A 13449-nucleotide genomic window follows, 5' to 3' on the forward strand; every position below is an offset into this window, starting at 1 on the left:
GCGCCACTGCCCCACAGGAGCTCCAGCAGCTCCTCAGCCATCACGGCACCAACACACGGGCAGCAGAACACAGATGGCGCTTCCTGCCTGCCACAGGGCTTGTGGCTTCAGCACAACCACCAAAGGCCAAGGGGCTTCTGGCCATTTCCCCTGCACCACTGCATGCCCTGGCAGGTTGCTGAACACAAGAACCCTTTTCCCTCTCTTCCCCTATGCCCCACACACCCGGGGCAGCAAAAGAATGGTCTTGGGACTCTTGTGGTTTATAACATATCCTATATTATTTACATACTAGATGGAAACGAAACGAAGAAAAGAACAATCTCTATGAAACAAAAAATAACAGATGGCCCATGTGGCCCCAGAAGATAGAGCCTCTCAGCCCTAACATATCCTACATTATTGACATACTAAAAAGAAGAGAAAAATGGAAAAGAACAACCCTTATGATATAAAAAATCCTGGCTGGCCCATGTGGCCCCAGAAGACAGAGCCTCTCAGGTCAGCGCTGAGCACATCTCCAGCAGTGCAGCCAGCCCAGGCCCGACAGACGAGGCCGTGTCCTCCATGCCCTGAGGATTTGGTCTTCCATCCTCTGGAGAATGGAGTAACGGGCACTCTGGATGGCCCGGAGGACATACAGCGTTTCAAGTGCCAGGTCTGACACGGCACCGCTTCTGTCCTCCGTCAGGCGTTCGAGGGCTGCAAGAGAGACGAACAGAGCCACGGTCAGATCCCAGAGCTGCGGGGGCCCAGCGAGAGCCCCCTGCCAGGGCCATGCCAGCCCGCTCTTGCCTTGGCCAGGAGGGAGCAGGGACCAAGGGGGTCAGCCCGAAGCTGCTGGCCACAAATGCCCCACGTGGCCCTGAAATCTCACTGTGCTCTGCCCACGCTGCCCCTCATCGGCACAGGGAGCAGAGCCCTCCACAGCCTGGCCAGGGCTTGCAGCTGCCCCCGACAGCCACCGCTGTCAGCCCGCTGTCCTGGCTCACCTCTGCACAAAACCTGGAGCTCTGCCTGCTGCCCCCTCAGCTGCTCCCCGGCCATCCCTGAGAACACAGAGCCTGTCAGGGTCCCAGCAGCACAGCTCCCTGCCAGCGGCGCTGCCAGCCCTGTGGCCACACGGCCTCCTGCCCCGGCAGGGCTCAGCCCGGGCCCTTGCCGCACCCTGACTCAGCCCAAGGGCACGGCTGCCAGAGGCCGGCAGCAGCAGCCCCGAGGGCAGCCGGGGCTCCAGGGAGCCGGGCCCGGGTGCCGCTGCCGGGGCAGCAGCCGGGGCTGGGGCCGAGCTGCGGCGGGGCGGGGAGGGAGCCCGGGCTCGGGACTCACCGATGACCCTGATGGCCGCCGCTCGCAGGGTCTCCTGTGGGTCCTGCAGGTACTGCAGGGCCCGGCGCAGGTGCTCGGCCAAGGGGATCCTGTGGTCTGCCAGCTGGAGAGAGCGGCAGGAGGGAAGGGTTGGCGCGGGCTCTGCCCCTCGGCCGGGCGCTGCTGCCTGCGGCTAGCCCCGGCCTCCCGTGCCCGGCCAGCCCTGAGGCCCGGCCAGCAGCCGCTGGCGCCGGGCTCTGGAGGGGGCAGAGGGCCGGCTGCTGCCCGGGGAGCCGCGGTGCCGGCCCGGCCCGCAGCCCCGCTGGGCCGGGGCTCCATCAGCACCCGGCTCGGGGCCACAGGGGGGCTGGAGAAGAAGCCGTGCGGCCCCCGGCTGCAGCAGTGGGCAGAGGCACAGCTGCCAGCCCCACACACTGAGCACCGGGGCCAGGGGGCTTCTCTAGTCTGATGCTGGCACTTCCAGGCCGTCCTTACCACGAGCTTGGCAAACTTCCACAGCTTCTCCTTCCTGACAGCTTTTTCCAGGTCTGGCCTCTTCAGGAAGTGAGCCGCGCGAAGGAGCGTTGTCCGAGTGGCCTGGGGAGCAGCAGAGAGCCGCAAATGGCCCCACAAGGCAGGGCACAGGAGTGTCCCAGTGCCAAGGGCTGGAGGAGGCTGCAGCCTGCAAGCCTGCGTCAGGGCAGGAGGCAGCTGAGCCCCCTGCCAAGGCGCAGCAGCAGCCCAGGAGTCCTCACCTCTGCCACATGCCGATTCTCATCTTGGCAGTGGAAAAAGAGTGGGAGCAGGCTCTGGTACACTCGTTCCCTCAGGGGCTTTCTTCCTTCTTCTTCTGCCGAAGACATCACTCTTCGAAGGAGAAACATGGAGAGCAGCTGCACCTGGCTATCGGGCTGTATGAAAGGAAGGAAGGAAAAATGACCTCATCATTGGCTTCTTGTGGCCCACATTGGCGCAGGCCTGCAAATGCACAGGGCACAAAGTGTCCGGGCAGCAGGCAGTGGCCGTGGCTGGGGCACAGAGCCTTACATTGTCCAGGAGTTTCAGGAGCGGCTCAGCCAGCTGCAGGGCCCTGCGCCAGGATATTGGGGTGTCTTCATCCTTGAAAATATAGCTCAGGAGAGCAATGCTCATCCTGGCCACGTCACTGTCCAAGTCCCACAGGAGGTGCACTAGTCTTCCTGTCAGGCTCTGAATTCTTTCGGCCTGTGCAGAACACAAGGGTGTGAAAGCCCGGGCAGCTGCCGCAGGGCCCAGAGGCCAAAGGGCTGTCCCAAAGCACTCGGGCAGCTGAAGCAGGAGGCAGGAGAGCTGCGAGGAGCTGCCTCAGCGCCCAAGGCAAAGGCCAGCCAAGGCCAAGGGACAGCATTGCCCAGCCTCATGCTGCCCACACGGCTTCAGCTGCTGCCCCCTTCTCACCATGGAGGGATGGTCCTTTAGCAGGAGGAGAGCCCTGAGAACCTGGTGATGCATCTCTCTGGAGTTGTACCACAGGTACTTATACAAGATCTCCATTAGGCTGTCACCACAGTCACTCAAGTCCAGGCAATCTAGGAGCTGAAAGGCACAGGGCAGTGAGAGAGGAGCCGGCCGGCAGGAGCCTGGAAGTGCGCAGGGCTGGGCCCAGGCAGCAGCACAGGGCGCGGTTGCCATCCCAGGCAGCTGTGGCTATGGCAGGGGACAGGGCTGGCAGGGATCTGAGCGAGGTAGTGCTGGCCATCAGGCTCACCTCCACAAGGAATGCCATGGCAGAGACATCCCAGTGTGGCAACGGTTTGCTGAGCACCTCAAGCAGGTAGCTTAAGGTACCTTTACACAAGTGGCCAGATGCACGGCGCATTACCCTGGAAGGCAGAAAATGGCAGAAAGAGTCTCAGCAAGGGTGCGAAAAACCTCTCCCAGGACTTACTGACACAGTTGTCCTATTGCCCCAGCACCCTGTGAGGGGATTTGGGCCCTTGAGATGTGGCTGCTCCTGCGCACCCTCCTCTCACAGCCTTTTGCAGTCTCCTTGGCCATCCCTCACTGACGAGGCCCTCGGTGACGAGGCCCTCAGGCCCATGGCCATGGGGACTGTGGGGGGGCATCCCGGGCAGGGGGCACAAATGTCAGAGGCAGTGGGGAGAAGGGGGGCTCACCTGGCCAGCAGACCCATGGCATAGTGGTGGGTGTCAGCACAGAGCAGCGTGTCCCAGCCACGCTTGCGTTCCATTGCCACCACCACATGCTCCAAGTGGAGACTGCAGAGCAGGGCCTTCAGGGTCTGCACTGCAAACCTGTGTGTACAGCAAAGCCCAGGTGATGCTGGGAGCGCTGGCTCTGAGGCTGGGGAAGTGGCAGGGACAAGAGGACTGGCATGGAGCACCTGTTGGCGCTGGTGGAGAGGCTGTGTTGCTCCTGGCATTCCTTCCAGAAGGTATGGACGTCCTCTGTCATATACAAAGTACTGAAGTACGTTTGGAAGAGGAGATGCACAAAGAGGCGGGGGAAATAGACTGTGAGGATCTGTGGGCAACAGGGCCCCTGGAGGATCTTCCACATCACCAGAGTTGCCTGCAGAGGACAAAGCAGCCCGAGACAGCGCTCAGTGCCGGGGCGTCCGTGTGGCAGGGCCTGAGCGTGGCAGGGAGAGGCCAGGGGAGACGCAGGGGAAGGAGCGGGCCTGGTGGCCCTGAAGCTGCCCCTAGGCCAGGTTTGTGGCCAGTGCCTGAAGCAGGGAGATGCAGTGGGGGAAGGAGGCAACAGAGCTGCTGGAGAGGCGGCCGGCCTTGCGGTGAGCAAAGGCCAGCTCCCGGAACTCACAGTCAGGGAAAAGACAGCTGTCTTGTCCCCATCAGAGGTGCCCAGGTTTTTCTGCGGCCAGCTCCCCACCACATTGATGAGGAGCGGTGTCACTTCCTCTGAAATCCAGGGCGAGAGCAAGATGGTCGTCCACATGGCCATAGCAGCTCTGCGGGGTCAGACACAGCACCGTGGGCTGGGCAGCAGCGGGGAGCTGAGCTGGCCGCCAGCTCTGCCTGTGCCCACTGGCCCTGAGCGGCAGCAGCAGCCAGGCAGCCCAGCCCTGTGGGGACAGGCCCCTGAGGGGCAGGCTGGCAGCACGGCAGCAGGCTCGGGGGCCGACTTTGTAGCAGGGCTGGCAAAGGGAGCAGCCAGAGGGCCCTGGAAGTCTGTGTTGCTCACAGCCCAGGGCCGGGCTGTACAGGGTGATGGGCTGGGGAGCCCTGAGGCCTCGGGGCAGCTGGGCCCCATACCTGTCACACGTTGGGGCCACCCGCAGGAGAGTGATGGCCACATCATCGGGCTCTGCCTCGGCCACTTGCATCAGGGCCCAGTCCATCCTGTGCTCAGCAGCCTCATTTGCCATGAGCCACTGGTGGATGTACCTCACCACGCCGGGCACCTGGAGAAGGCACAGGGAGACTTGGAATGCTAGCAGAGGGAGTCAGCAATGTGCCCAGCTTCTTCCCCAGACAAGTGCTTCTCTTCCAGCCCACTGCCATGGCCTCAAAAGCTTCAAGTGAGCAGCAGGCGTGGCTTGGGAAAGCCAAGCAATTGCTGGAGGATCAAAGGCTGGCCACAGGCTGCTTACTTGCTCTGGATTGAAAAGAGCCGTCTCTACAAGCAGATCCAGCTGGGCAGCGCTGCTCTGTTCTGCCAAGACCTCTGAGGATGCCTTGACCTCAGTGTCCATAGGTCTGGTGTCTTCCTTGCCAATTCTCGTGATAAATTGGTAAAGAAACTGTAGGAGAAGGGCAGGAAGACAGGGAAGTTGCATGGAGTGCTCCAAGTGCGGTGCTGGGCTGAGCAGTGCCAGCAGGCCCAGCGCAGGTGGGGATGGCTGCAGGTACCTGCGCTGCTCTGCGGAAGCGGCCACGGGCGGTGTCCTGCTCTTGTGTGCCGTCCATGGCTGCATCTGGCAAAGAGCAGCCAGAGCTGAGGGGCTGCGGGAGAGGCCAGAGAGCACAGCCCAGCCCTGCGTTGCCCAGGCAGGGACAGTCCCGGGATGCCCCAGGGGATGCAGCACGGCCACTGCTGCGGGGGCAGCCCCAGCCCCTTTTTTGTGCTGTCCATGGGTGTGTGTCCACAGGACAGTGTGGGATGGGATGAGATGGGATGCAATGGGATGGGATGGGGCCAAGATGGCCGCAGGCACCAGCCCTGTGGCCCAGCTCTGCCACTCACCCTCCTCCAGCGGCTGCAACTGCTGCACCTCTTCGGTCTCTGGTGCTGGGGCAGTTCCAGGGCCTTCTTCCTCGACCTCCTCCTCTTCCTCCTCCACCCAGGCCAGCTTGGGCACTCTTGGGGGTCGCTGCTCCCTATCTTCTTTCGGACTCTCCCATCCTTTCCATAGGAACAGCACCAGGGGATGGCATGGCATGGAATGGGATGGGGCCAAGCTGGCAACAGGCACTAGCCCTAAGGCCGAGCTCTGCAACTCACCCTCCTGTGGTGCCTGGAACTCCTGCACCTCTTCAGACTCCTGTGCCAGGACAGCTCCAGAGCCTTCTTCTTCCACCTCCTCAAGCCAGGCCAACTTGGGCACTCTTGGGGGTCGCTGCTCCATGGCAGTGACTGGATTTATGGCTGCTTGCAGGAGTGATGGCTCGGAAAAGCTCAGAGTCAGCAAGTCCTGCAGTCGTGCCTGGAAGGCACCTGCAAGACTCAAGTCCTGGCAAGATTGCAAGACAGCGAGTCCTGCACTTGGGTCTTGAGGGCTCCTGCCACAAGGACAGGAGGCTCCTCGACAGGGATTGTGGTCTGGTCTCAAGGGCAGAGACTGCAGGGATGGGCGACACGTCGGAAAAGCTCCGGGTCACCAAGTCCCACGGTCTGCCCTCAAGAGAACCTTAAGATGGAAGGCTCAGCAAGGCCACAGGTCAGCAAGACCTTTGGTCTGGCCTCGAGGTCACCTGTAGGAATAATCCTTCAGAAAAGCTCCAGGTCCGACACTAAGGAGTGCGCTGTGCGGGGGCTCCTCACAGCACCGCTCTGGCGCGTCCTGACCCGTCGCGTGCACCGAGCACTGTGGCGTGGCCCTGTCACCGCCAGCTCCTATGGCAGCACGTGTCACAAAGGGCCCTTTGACATCTGCTCCCGTTGCCACCATCCCACGGTGACCGTGCTGCAGCGTGTCACAAAGGGCCCTTGCACACCCTGCCCTCCGCCCTGGGGCCGCCCCCATCCCCCCCAAGTGGCCCAGCTTGGAAGGAATCCCTTGCCCAAAGTGTCTAAGACAGCCTGACGGGATCTTTAGGAACAGCTTGTTAGAAATGAAATGGAGGCAAATTTATCAATAAGAATTTTATTGAAAACTTTGTAAAATTTTCTCATGCAAATGTCTCGGTTTTTGGAGACAGGTGTCTGCTAGGGAGGGCAGGAGCCTCCCTTGGAATGAAAAATGTAGACCCCCTCCCTCCGAATTATGATAATCTTGAAATCAAGGGGCTCTCAGGCAGAGATCTGGGGATAGGAATGACAGTTTTTTACTAATATTTATAACCAGGCAAACAAACAACAATAACTACAGCGTTAGCAAGAAAACAGAGCCAGGGACCCCGTGACAGCTTTCTGGGCTGAGACGGGAAAGGATGGAGGAGAGGCTTTGTTTCACAAACCCCCTCGGGTTGGCAGTCAGTGCTGGTGCTCCTGCAGGGCTCTGAGGAACACTCAGCTGGAACAGCAGGGATGAGCTGAGATCCCGGGCCAGTGGCTGAGGTGGATCAGCAGCTCCGTGGCGGTGGCTGGCACTGCCAAACGTCCCGGCAGGACAGGGGGTGCGAGGCCACCAATGAAGAGGGAAGAAGGAGAAGAAGCAGCAGCTCCATCTGGGTGATGGCGAAATTCCCTTCTCCCCACCACAACAGCTCTGCACCCAAAGTGTTCTTCTCAGAAGCTGAAGAAGCCACCAAACTGTCCCCACCCTCCCCTTTTCCTGCCCCCTTCCCTCCCTGGGCCCAGCCAAACTCTTTATCTTTCCTCAAGCACCCACCAGGTACCCGCAGTTAAGTTTTCCCTGCAAGTCATGAGTAAAAATTCCACAGGCAAGCCAGAACTAAATAGAAAATAAAGGACACGTAACCCCCAACACCTGTAAGTTGTATCTTGAGAGTCAGACAGGATCTTTGTTTGCCAGAAACACCTCTGAAGTTCAATCAAGGCATTAGTCATCAAAATTATTTTGAAAATTTAAAGATCAAAGTAGCCAAAATACTCAATGTAACTAATTGCTGGGTATGTTCTCAGCTCAGGTTGGGAGGAATGGGGTTCCCTCGGAGGGCTCACCCTGTGGCCAAAACTCTGTCAATGGGCTCTGACTTGTAACGGATCCAGTGCAGGGACACTCAGAGAAAACTGTGCTGTGGAACACAGGAATGCAATTATCAGTTTTACAGGATTGACTGAGATTTCCCTTCAGGAGAAACCAAGCCCTGTTCTAGCTGGAGGCCACAATGTGAAAGGATTTCTGTGCTTTACCATCACAAGCTTACTCATTCTTTTTCCTCACTCTCATTCACGTTAGGAACAATAATTCTGTTGTCCATGGAGCTGGCACCTTTTGAATTCCAGAATAATGTCCTCAAGGTCCTTTGCTGTTCAGCTTTACCGCGCTGTCTGTGGCTAACAAGGCTTGCTGGGGTCCTTTTCCCTTTGGCTGGAGAGGTGCCGGGTCCCAGTCCCTGAGGGACAGCCAGGCTCCTGGCTGGAATTGGTGTGGAAGTCCCTCAGGGTCACATCAGCCTTCACATGGAGCCCCGTGGATCTGAGCATTCTCCAAAGGGGCCGTTGGGGCAAACAGGGAGATTTGGTCTGGCAGGGTCTGTAAAACAATATCCCATCCCATCGACTTGTTCTGGCAGAGAACACTTGGCTGCAGGGACATATTCCCATTGTTCCTGCCCAGGTCTCAGGATTCCAACAGTGTTGTCTTTGCCCAGAGGTGTTCCTTCAGCTGGCTCGGGAGGGCCATTTGGCCTCTGGACCCACACTCTGTCTCCTTTATTAGGACTGCTGGGTCCAAACTCTTTTTATCCACAAATGGAGGCAATTTGAAGTGGATATTCTTTCTTCACAATTATTTTTTCAATTGCGATATCAATATTTCTTCTACCTTGTCATGGGGTTGAACAATCAAATCTTGTTCACTATTGTTTAACAGACTTACTTCAATTTCTCCTTGATAATCTGCATCAATTCCTCCTCCCGTGACATGAACCCTTTGCAAGGCCAAGCTCCAGTGAGCAGTTATCAAACCAAAGTGTCCTGGAGGAATCTGAATTCTTATTCCTGTATTGTAAACTCTCATTTGCTTCTGATTTCTCCTAATGAATTCCAGTGCATGAAGGTCCAGCCCTGCAGCCTCTGGGGTGGCCCTGGCAGGGGCCATCACAGCCAGAACAATTTCCCAGGCAGTCCAAGTCTCACTGTCCATGGCTGTGTTTGCAAATTGGGTGCAGCTGTGCACACCCAGGGGTTTCCATTTCCCAGTGGGCCCATTGTTAAGGGCATGGAGCCCATCTGGGAGATGGGTTCTCCACCGGGACAGGTTCCCATCTCCTCATTTTATCAACTGCTCTTTTAACAATTGTTCAACCAATCCTCTAGCTTGTAGATCGTGTGGTACATGAAAAACCCAGCAGTCTTAATCACTGTGTTTTTCCCAGGAACAGACAAAGCATTCCACATCACAGCATCACCAAACCCTATAAAAATAGCCAGTTTTATCCCTTCCTCCTTTATTCCTTGTATACAGTTCACAATGTTTACCATTGACATTTGGGTCTTTGCTAGTCCTTTTTTGTAGGGTATTTTAGTGTTACAGTGAGCAGCCAAAGGATACAAATTGGAATTGTCAGCATTATTTCACATTATCAATTTTTAGTTATATATATAAATATATATTATTGTGTTGTTATTACTATTATTATTGTTATTGTTATTATTATTTTACTTGGACAAACAAACCTTAGCTAAAGACTAAGTGACTTCTTCTGTCACTCCACGTGGGAGCATTCCGAAAACAATTGTTCCTTCTGTTGGTGCTGTTAACAAAATCCCTCCTTGTCTTCCCAAACCCATGAGTTCTTTTCATTTTCCCATATGCAATGTTTGGATGCATTTTAAGACATCCAGCGGTTCAGCCTCTTTTAACCGACTGCCCCACTGCTCGCACGGTGCTCCGACCTCAGCCCCACTCCAGAGCCAGCGAACTCTGGGGAGAGCTTCCCTTCTGGGAATTACAGATGGGACTGATTCCTTACATTTACATTTTAAAAGTGGCATTTTGTTGTGATCTGGCTAGACTTTGCCAGTTTTGTTTCAGCAGCGGGCAGAGTCAGCACCAAAGGCACAAACTCCACCTGAAGGAATCAGTGTCACTTACTGCAGCTCCAAGCAGCAAAAGATGACAAAAGGAGCAGCTCAGCAATGAATCCAATCATCAGTGCCAAAGATTGCCTGCAGGGATTAACAAAGATCCAGCACCAGTTCCCCTCAGACTTTGCCATCCCCAGATCCACCCATCAGCTGGGGAAGCTGTCACAGCCAAGGGCTGGAGAGCCACTCCAGACACTGGGAATTGCTGCAGGTGCCTCCAGCCACAGGTGAGGCTCCAACCCCGCTGTGAGAGAGGGCCCAGCTTTGATAGTGCTGAATAAACAAACTGACAGCACTTCTGGTGTGGGAATATCTGGTTTCATCCTCCTCTTGCGTCCCTGCCAAAGCCTGGCCAGGCCTCAAGGAGGAACCAAGGGAGTCGACCCTGACCATACACCCCAAACAAGGCCAGATGTCAGATTTCATGGCCTTGTCTGGCTTCTAAACACAGAAAGGTCAATCCATGTTTCATTGATGAGTGGATACATCTATCACAGTGTTCATGACCATGAATATTTCAGTAATGAGCAGATGGACAGGTAACCTTTGGCTGGAAGGTTCATTCAGAGATCACCTTTGGCTCAGGGCCTGTTGTTCAGGCCTCACTCAGGGCCTGTTGTGCAGACCTTGGCACTTCAGAAACGAGGTTTAGTGGGGGGCTTGACACTGCTGGGTGACTGGCTGGACTGGATGAGCTCAGAGGTCTTTTCCAGCAGAATGGATTCTATAATACCAGGATTCTATCTGCTGCATTCAGCTAGGTCCATTACTTAGCAGCATTACTTTAGTCCAAAAGCCCCCTCTTGCTCAGCTCTTGTGGCCTGAGGCTTCAGCTCCTTCAGCTCCCGGTGCTGAGCTGCTCAAGCTGAAGGAGACAACTGGGAGAGAAGAATAAGTTCATTCAATTCCTTCTGGGACACGGAGAGGGGAAATGTGAAAACAGGAGCATTGTTTGGTGTGGCCTCCTCTCTGCCCTTCACACCTTTCAGTGCTTTGAGCCAGCCAAGAGCTTTCTCCAGCATTCAATGAAGCAGCTGTTCCTGCTCCCAGCTCTGGCTCTTCCCAGTCTCTGACCTTGACTGGTTTTGTCCCTCTTGCTGTGCCCTCTGTTCTGCCAGGGGGCTGCCCCAGACTGAGGGATCAGATGCAGGCACTGCTGCTGCTCCCTCGGGACCAGCCCCAGTTTGGTTGTTGCTGTCAGTGCCAGCAGAAGCCGTGGCTGGAGCAGCGGGTGCTGACAGTGCCCCAAGGCCCGGGGCTGGAGGGGTCCCTGGGCTGGGGCTGGGAGGGAGCTGCCCCTTGTTCTCCCTCTGCCTCCCGCAGAGCTGGGCCGGGCACAAGTGGGGCAGCAGAGCCAACAGGGAGCCTGCGAGTCTCTTGCAGCCGTGCCTGCTCAGAGTTTGGCCTTGGAGCTTCAGGTGGGCAAAGGCAGCTGCTCTGCTCCCTCTGCGTGTGCCCGTGTTCAGCACTGCTGCTCCATCAGTCTGTGCCCAGCAACGGGGAAAAGCCTCAGCCCTGCAGGGCCAGGAGCTGCCGGGCTCTGCCTGAGCAGCTCAGCCAGCGGGAAGGGAGCTGCTCCACACGGGAACCAGGAGCAAAGGACATGCCTTTTCTAGGACATGTTTTCTGTAAAAAAAACCAACAAAAACAACAAAAGCAAGCAAAAAAACCCCCCCCAAAAATATGAAAGATAAAAATTACCCCCAAATGTGTAGTGAAAAATCTTCTATAACACTGGAGTAAGACAGAGGTAACTGATCTTTTGAAAAAGAGAACTCAGCTTTGATTTTAGTTCCTTAGTTTGTACCCGTGCTAGTGAAAAGGATCCATTAGCTGCCTTCCTTGAGAGATTTTATGGATGTTTTCCAATATTAAGATATTTTACACTGCAGTTAAAGGAATAGAAAATTGAAATACATGTTCTTCATGACTGTGTCTTGAGTGTAAAAATTTGCAGTTTGGAACTTGGACCTAAATGATGAGTTCGGCAGGAGAAATGCAGCACTCAATATGAATGATCAGCAAGTCTCATTTATTGGTAACTCTAAAACCACTTATATAGCATCAATAATTAGGCTCATACATAGTGCAAAAGCAAGCTCATTCTTGGATATTTTTATTTAAGGTCAACTCCACCTAATTCCACATTCCTGTGATCGCTCATCTATGCTGAATTCACATTCTTCTGATCACAGCGTCCTGTTCTCAGTTAACAGTTATCACTAAGGCCTTCCTGACCTTGCAACATCTCACACCAACGGTACTCTATTGTCTCATTCTTTCCCAGCTAACTGCTGCATGGGAACATGACCTTTGCTCTCTAGCCATTCCTCTGTAATTCCTCTGTTTTCTTTTTGTACTAACAAAACTGTAGAAGTAGCCCTTTTCATCATGTTTTGCAAGCATTGCAGTATGCAAGGAATAAACAGTAACACAATCACAATGATCAATATAACAACAATTGCCATTTGTGCCAAATATTTTAACCATCCTGTGAGACCTAGGGATTGAAACCATTCCTCTAATGGATTTGTTTCCATGGTTAATATTTTCATATTGTTCTGTAGTTGTCGGAGATGAGCATGAATAGACACTGAATGGTCAGAAAGATTCATGCAACACATCCCCTCAAAGTCTTCACAGCCATGGCCCTGTGCTAATAGCAAAAAATCAATAGCAGCTCTATTCTGCAATACAGCATGCCTAACACTCTTCATTTCCAAAAGCAAATCAGACAAAACCTTTGATGTAATATTAAACTGTTTTCCTGTCCAACATGCCAGTCGTCGTAACTGTGTTAAGGCTTGAGCACTAGATACTCCAGGTGTAAAAATAGATGACACGATCACTGTAGGACGTTCCCAAAGTTCAACCTGATCCTTGCATTCTGGCCCCAATTGGAACACACTTCTCTTTGTTCATAACCTGGTTCTATTGGCTCCTCATAGTTGCTGTATAGTGGGTGCAAACAATGTCAATTTCCCAAAATAACAAGGCCCTCCATAAATGTTTGCTGGCAGTCCTTGCCATGCACGATCTCCACAGATTAGAAAAATACCAGGTGGTAATTGCAGAGGTGAACTGCTAGAATTTACCTTGTGAGACCAATTGCCACAGTATGCATCATTATTTTGCAAATATAGCAAATTTTGTGGAGAAACATTTGTACCATTTGGCCCACGAGACCTTTTTGCATGATTGTTCCTAGCCCAATTGACAAAAGTTAAACAATAATTGCTAGGGGCTGAGCCTAACAGTCTTAACTCTCGTGGCTCTGACCCGGTAACATTTAAACCTGTAGCAATGTACCAGTTTTGAGCACCAATGGGATTTGCTGGGATTAAACCTGTGTCACAGATATTGATCGTGAATTTACCTGATGGGATTTCACATAATGTTTTGTTTGCTTCCTTGGGTGTTTTCCAATTCTTTGTACAGTTTTTAAACATTGTGGCATTGAGTGAATCCTCTAAAGGTGCGCCCACTAAACAAGTTAGAAAAGGATCCGAAGGGGTAGCCATTGAAAGGCAAAAATTATCCTGTCCAGTTTGATTGGCCCACATTATCCACATATTTTGTCTTTCATCAATGTCAATCAAGAGCCCCTCATTTCCCTTTATCATGGTAAACCACTACAACAACCGAATCAGAGATAGTCTCTTAAGGACTTTAAAAAGATTGTGGCAGTTCAGCCAGCATCTTGGCTGGATCCCATGTGAGATCTTGCTTCCCTTTTCTTTTACCCCT

General features: G+C 54.1%; 2 protein-coding genes across 2 annotated transcripts; both read right to left on the reverse strand.

The window, feature by feature from the left end:
• Positions 1-259: 259 nt before the first annotated feature.
• LOC147645421 (maestro heat-like repeat-containing protein family member 7) lies at positions 260-6415 on the reverse strand. The gene is made up of 16 exons (XM_086874635.1): positions 5770-6415; positions 5512-5670; positions 5178-5242; positions 4919-5068; positions 4581-4729; positions 4129-4276; positions 3692-3879; positions 3465-3602; positions 3056-3170; positions 2746-2883; positions 2356-2532; positions 2064-2219; positions 1804-1905; positions 1330-1432; positions 993-1049; positions 260-702 (listed from the first exon to the last, which is right to left on the reverse strand). Exons 1-16 carry the CDS (start codon positions 5891-5893, stop codon positions 503-505), a joined length of 2169 nt encoding a protein of 722 aa, XP_086730761.1. The 5' UTR covers positions 5894-6415; the 3' UTR covers positions 260-502.
• A 241-nt stretch (positions 6416-6656) lies between these two features.
• LOC147645422 (endogenous retrovirus group PABLB member 1 Env polyprotein-like) lies at positions 6657-12797 on the reverse strand (the record flags this gene model as incomplete). Its single annotated transcript, XM_086874636.1, is given in 2 exon segments — positions 6657-6693; positions 12130-12797. Coding segments are annotated over 2 exon segments (705 nt in total), but the record flags the coding sequence as incomplete, so codon positions are not given.
• Between the last annotated feature and the right edge of the window lie 652 nt (positions 12798-13449).

Source organism: Cyanistes caeruleus, unplaced genomic scaffold, assembly GCF_971803275.1.
Source record: "Cyanistes caeruleus unplaced genomic scaffold, bCyaCae1.hap1.1 HAP1_SCAFFOLD_347, whole genome shotgun sequence".
NCBI classification, from domain to species: Eukaryota; Metazoa; Chordata; class Aves; order Passeriformes; family Paridae; genus Cyanistes; species Cyanistes caeruleus.

Bases quoted from the DNA above. Each gene is read 5' to 3' on its own strand.
- LOC147645421 (XM_086874635.1), bottom strand. From the start codon at position 5,893: ATGGAGCAGCGACCCCCAAGAGTGCCCAAGTTGGCCTGGCTTGAGGAG. The intron at 3,603-3,691 runs GTGCTCCATGCC...CTGTACACACAG, and splicing joins CTCTCCACCAGCGCCAACAG to GTTTGCAGTGCAGACCCTGA. The intron at 2,884-3,055 runs GTGAGCCTGATG...TGTGCCTTTCAG, and splicing joins CCATGGCATTCCTTGTGGAG to CTCCTAGATTGCCTGGACTT.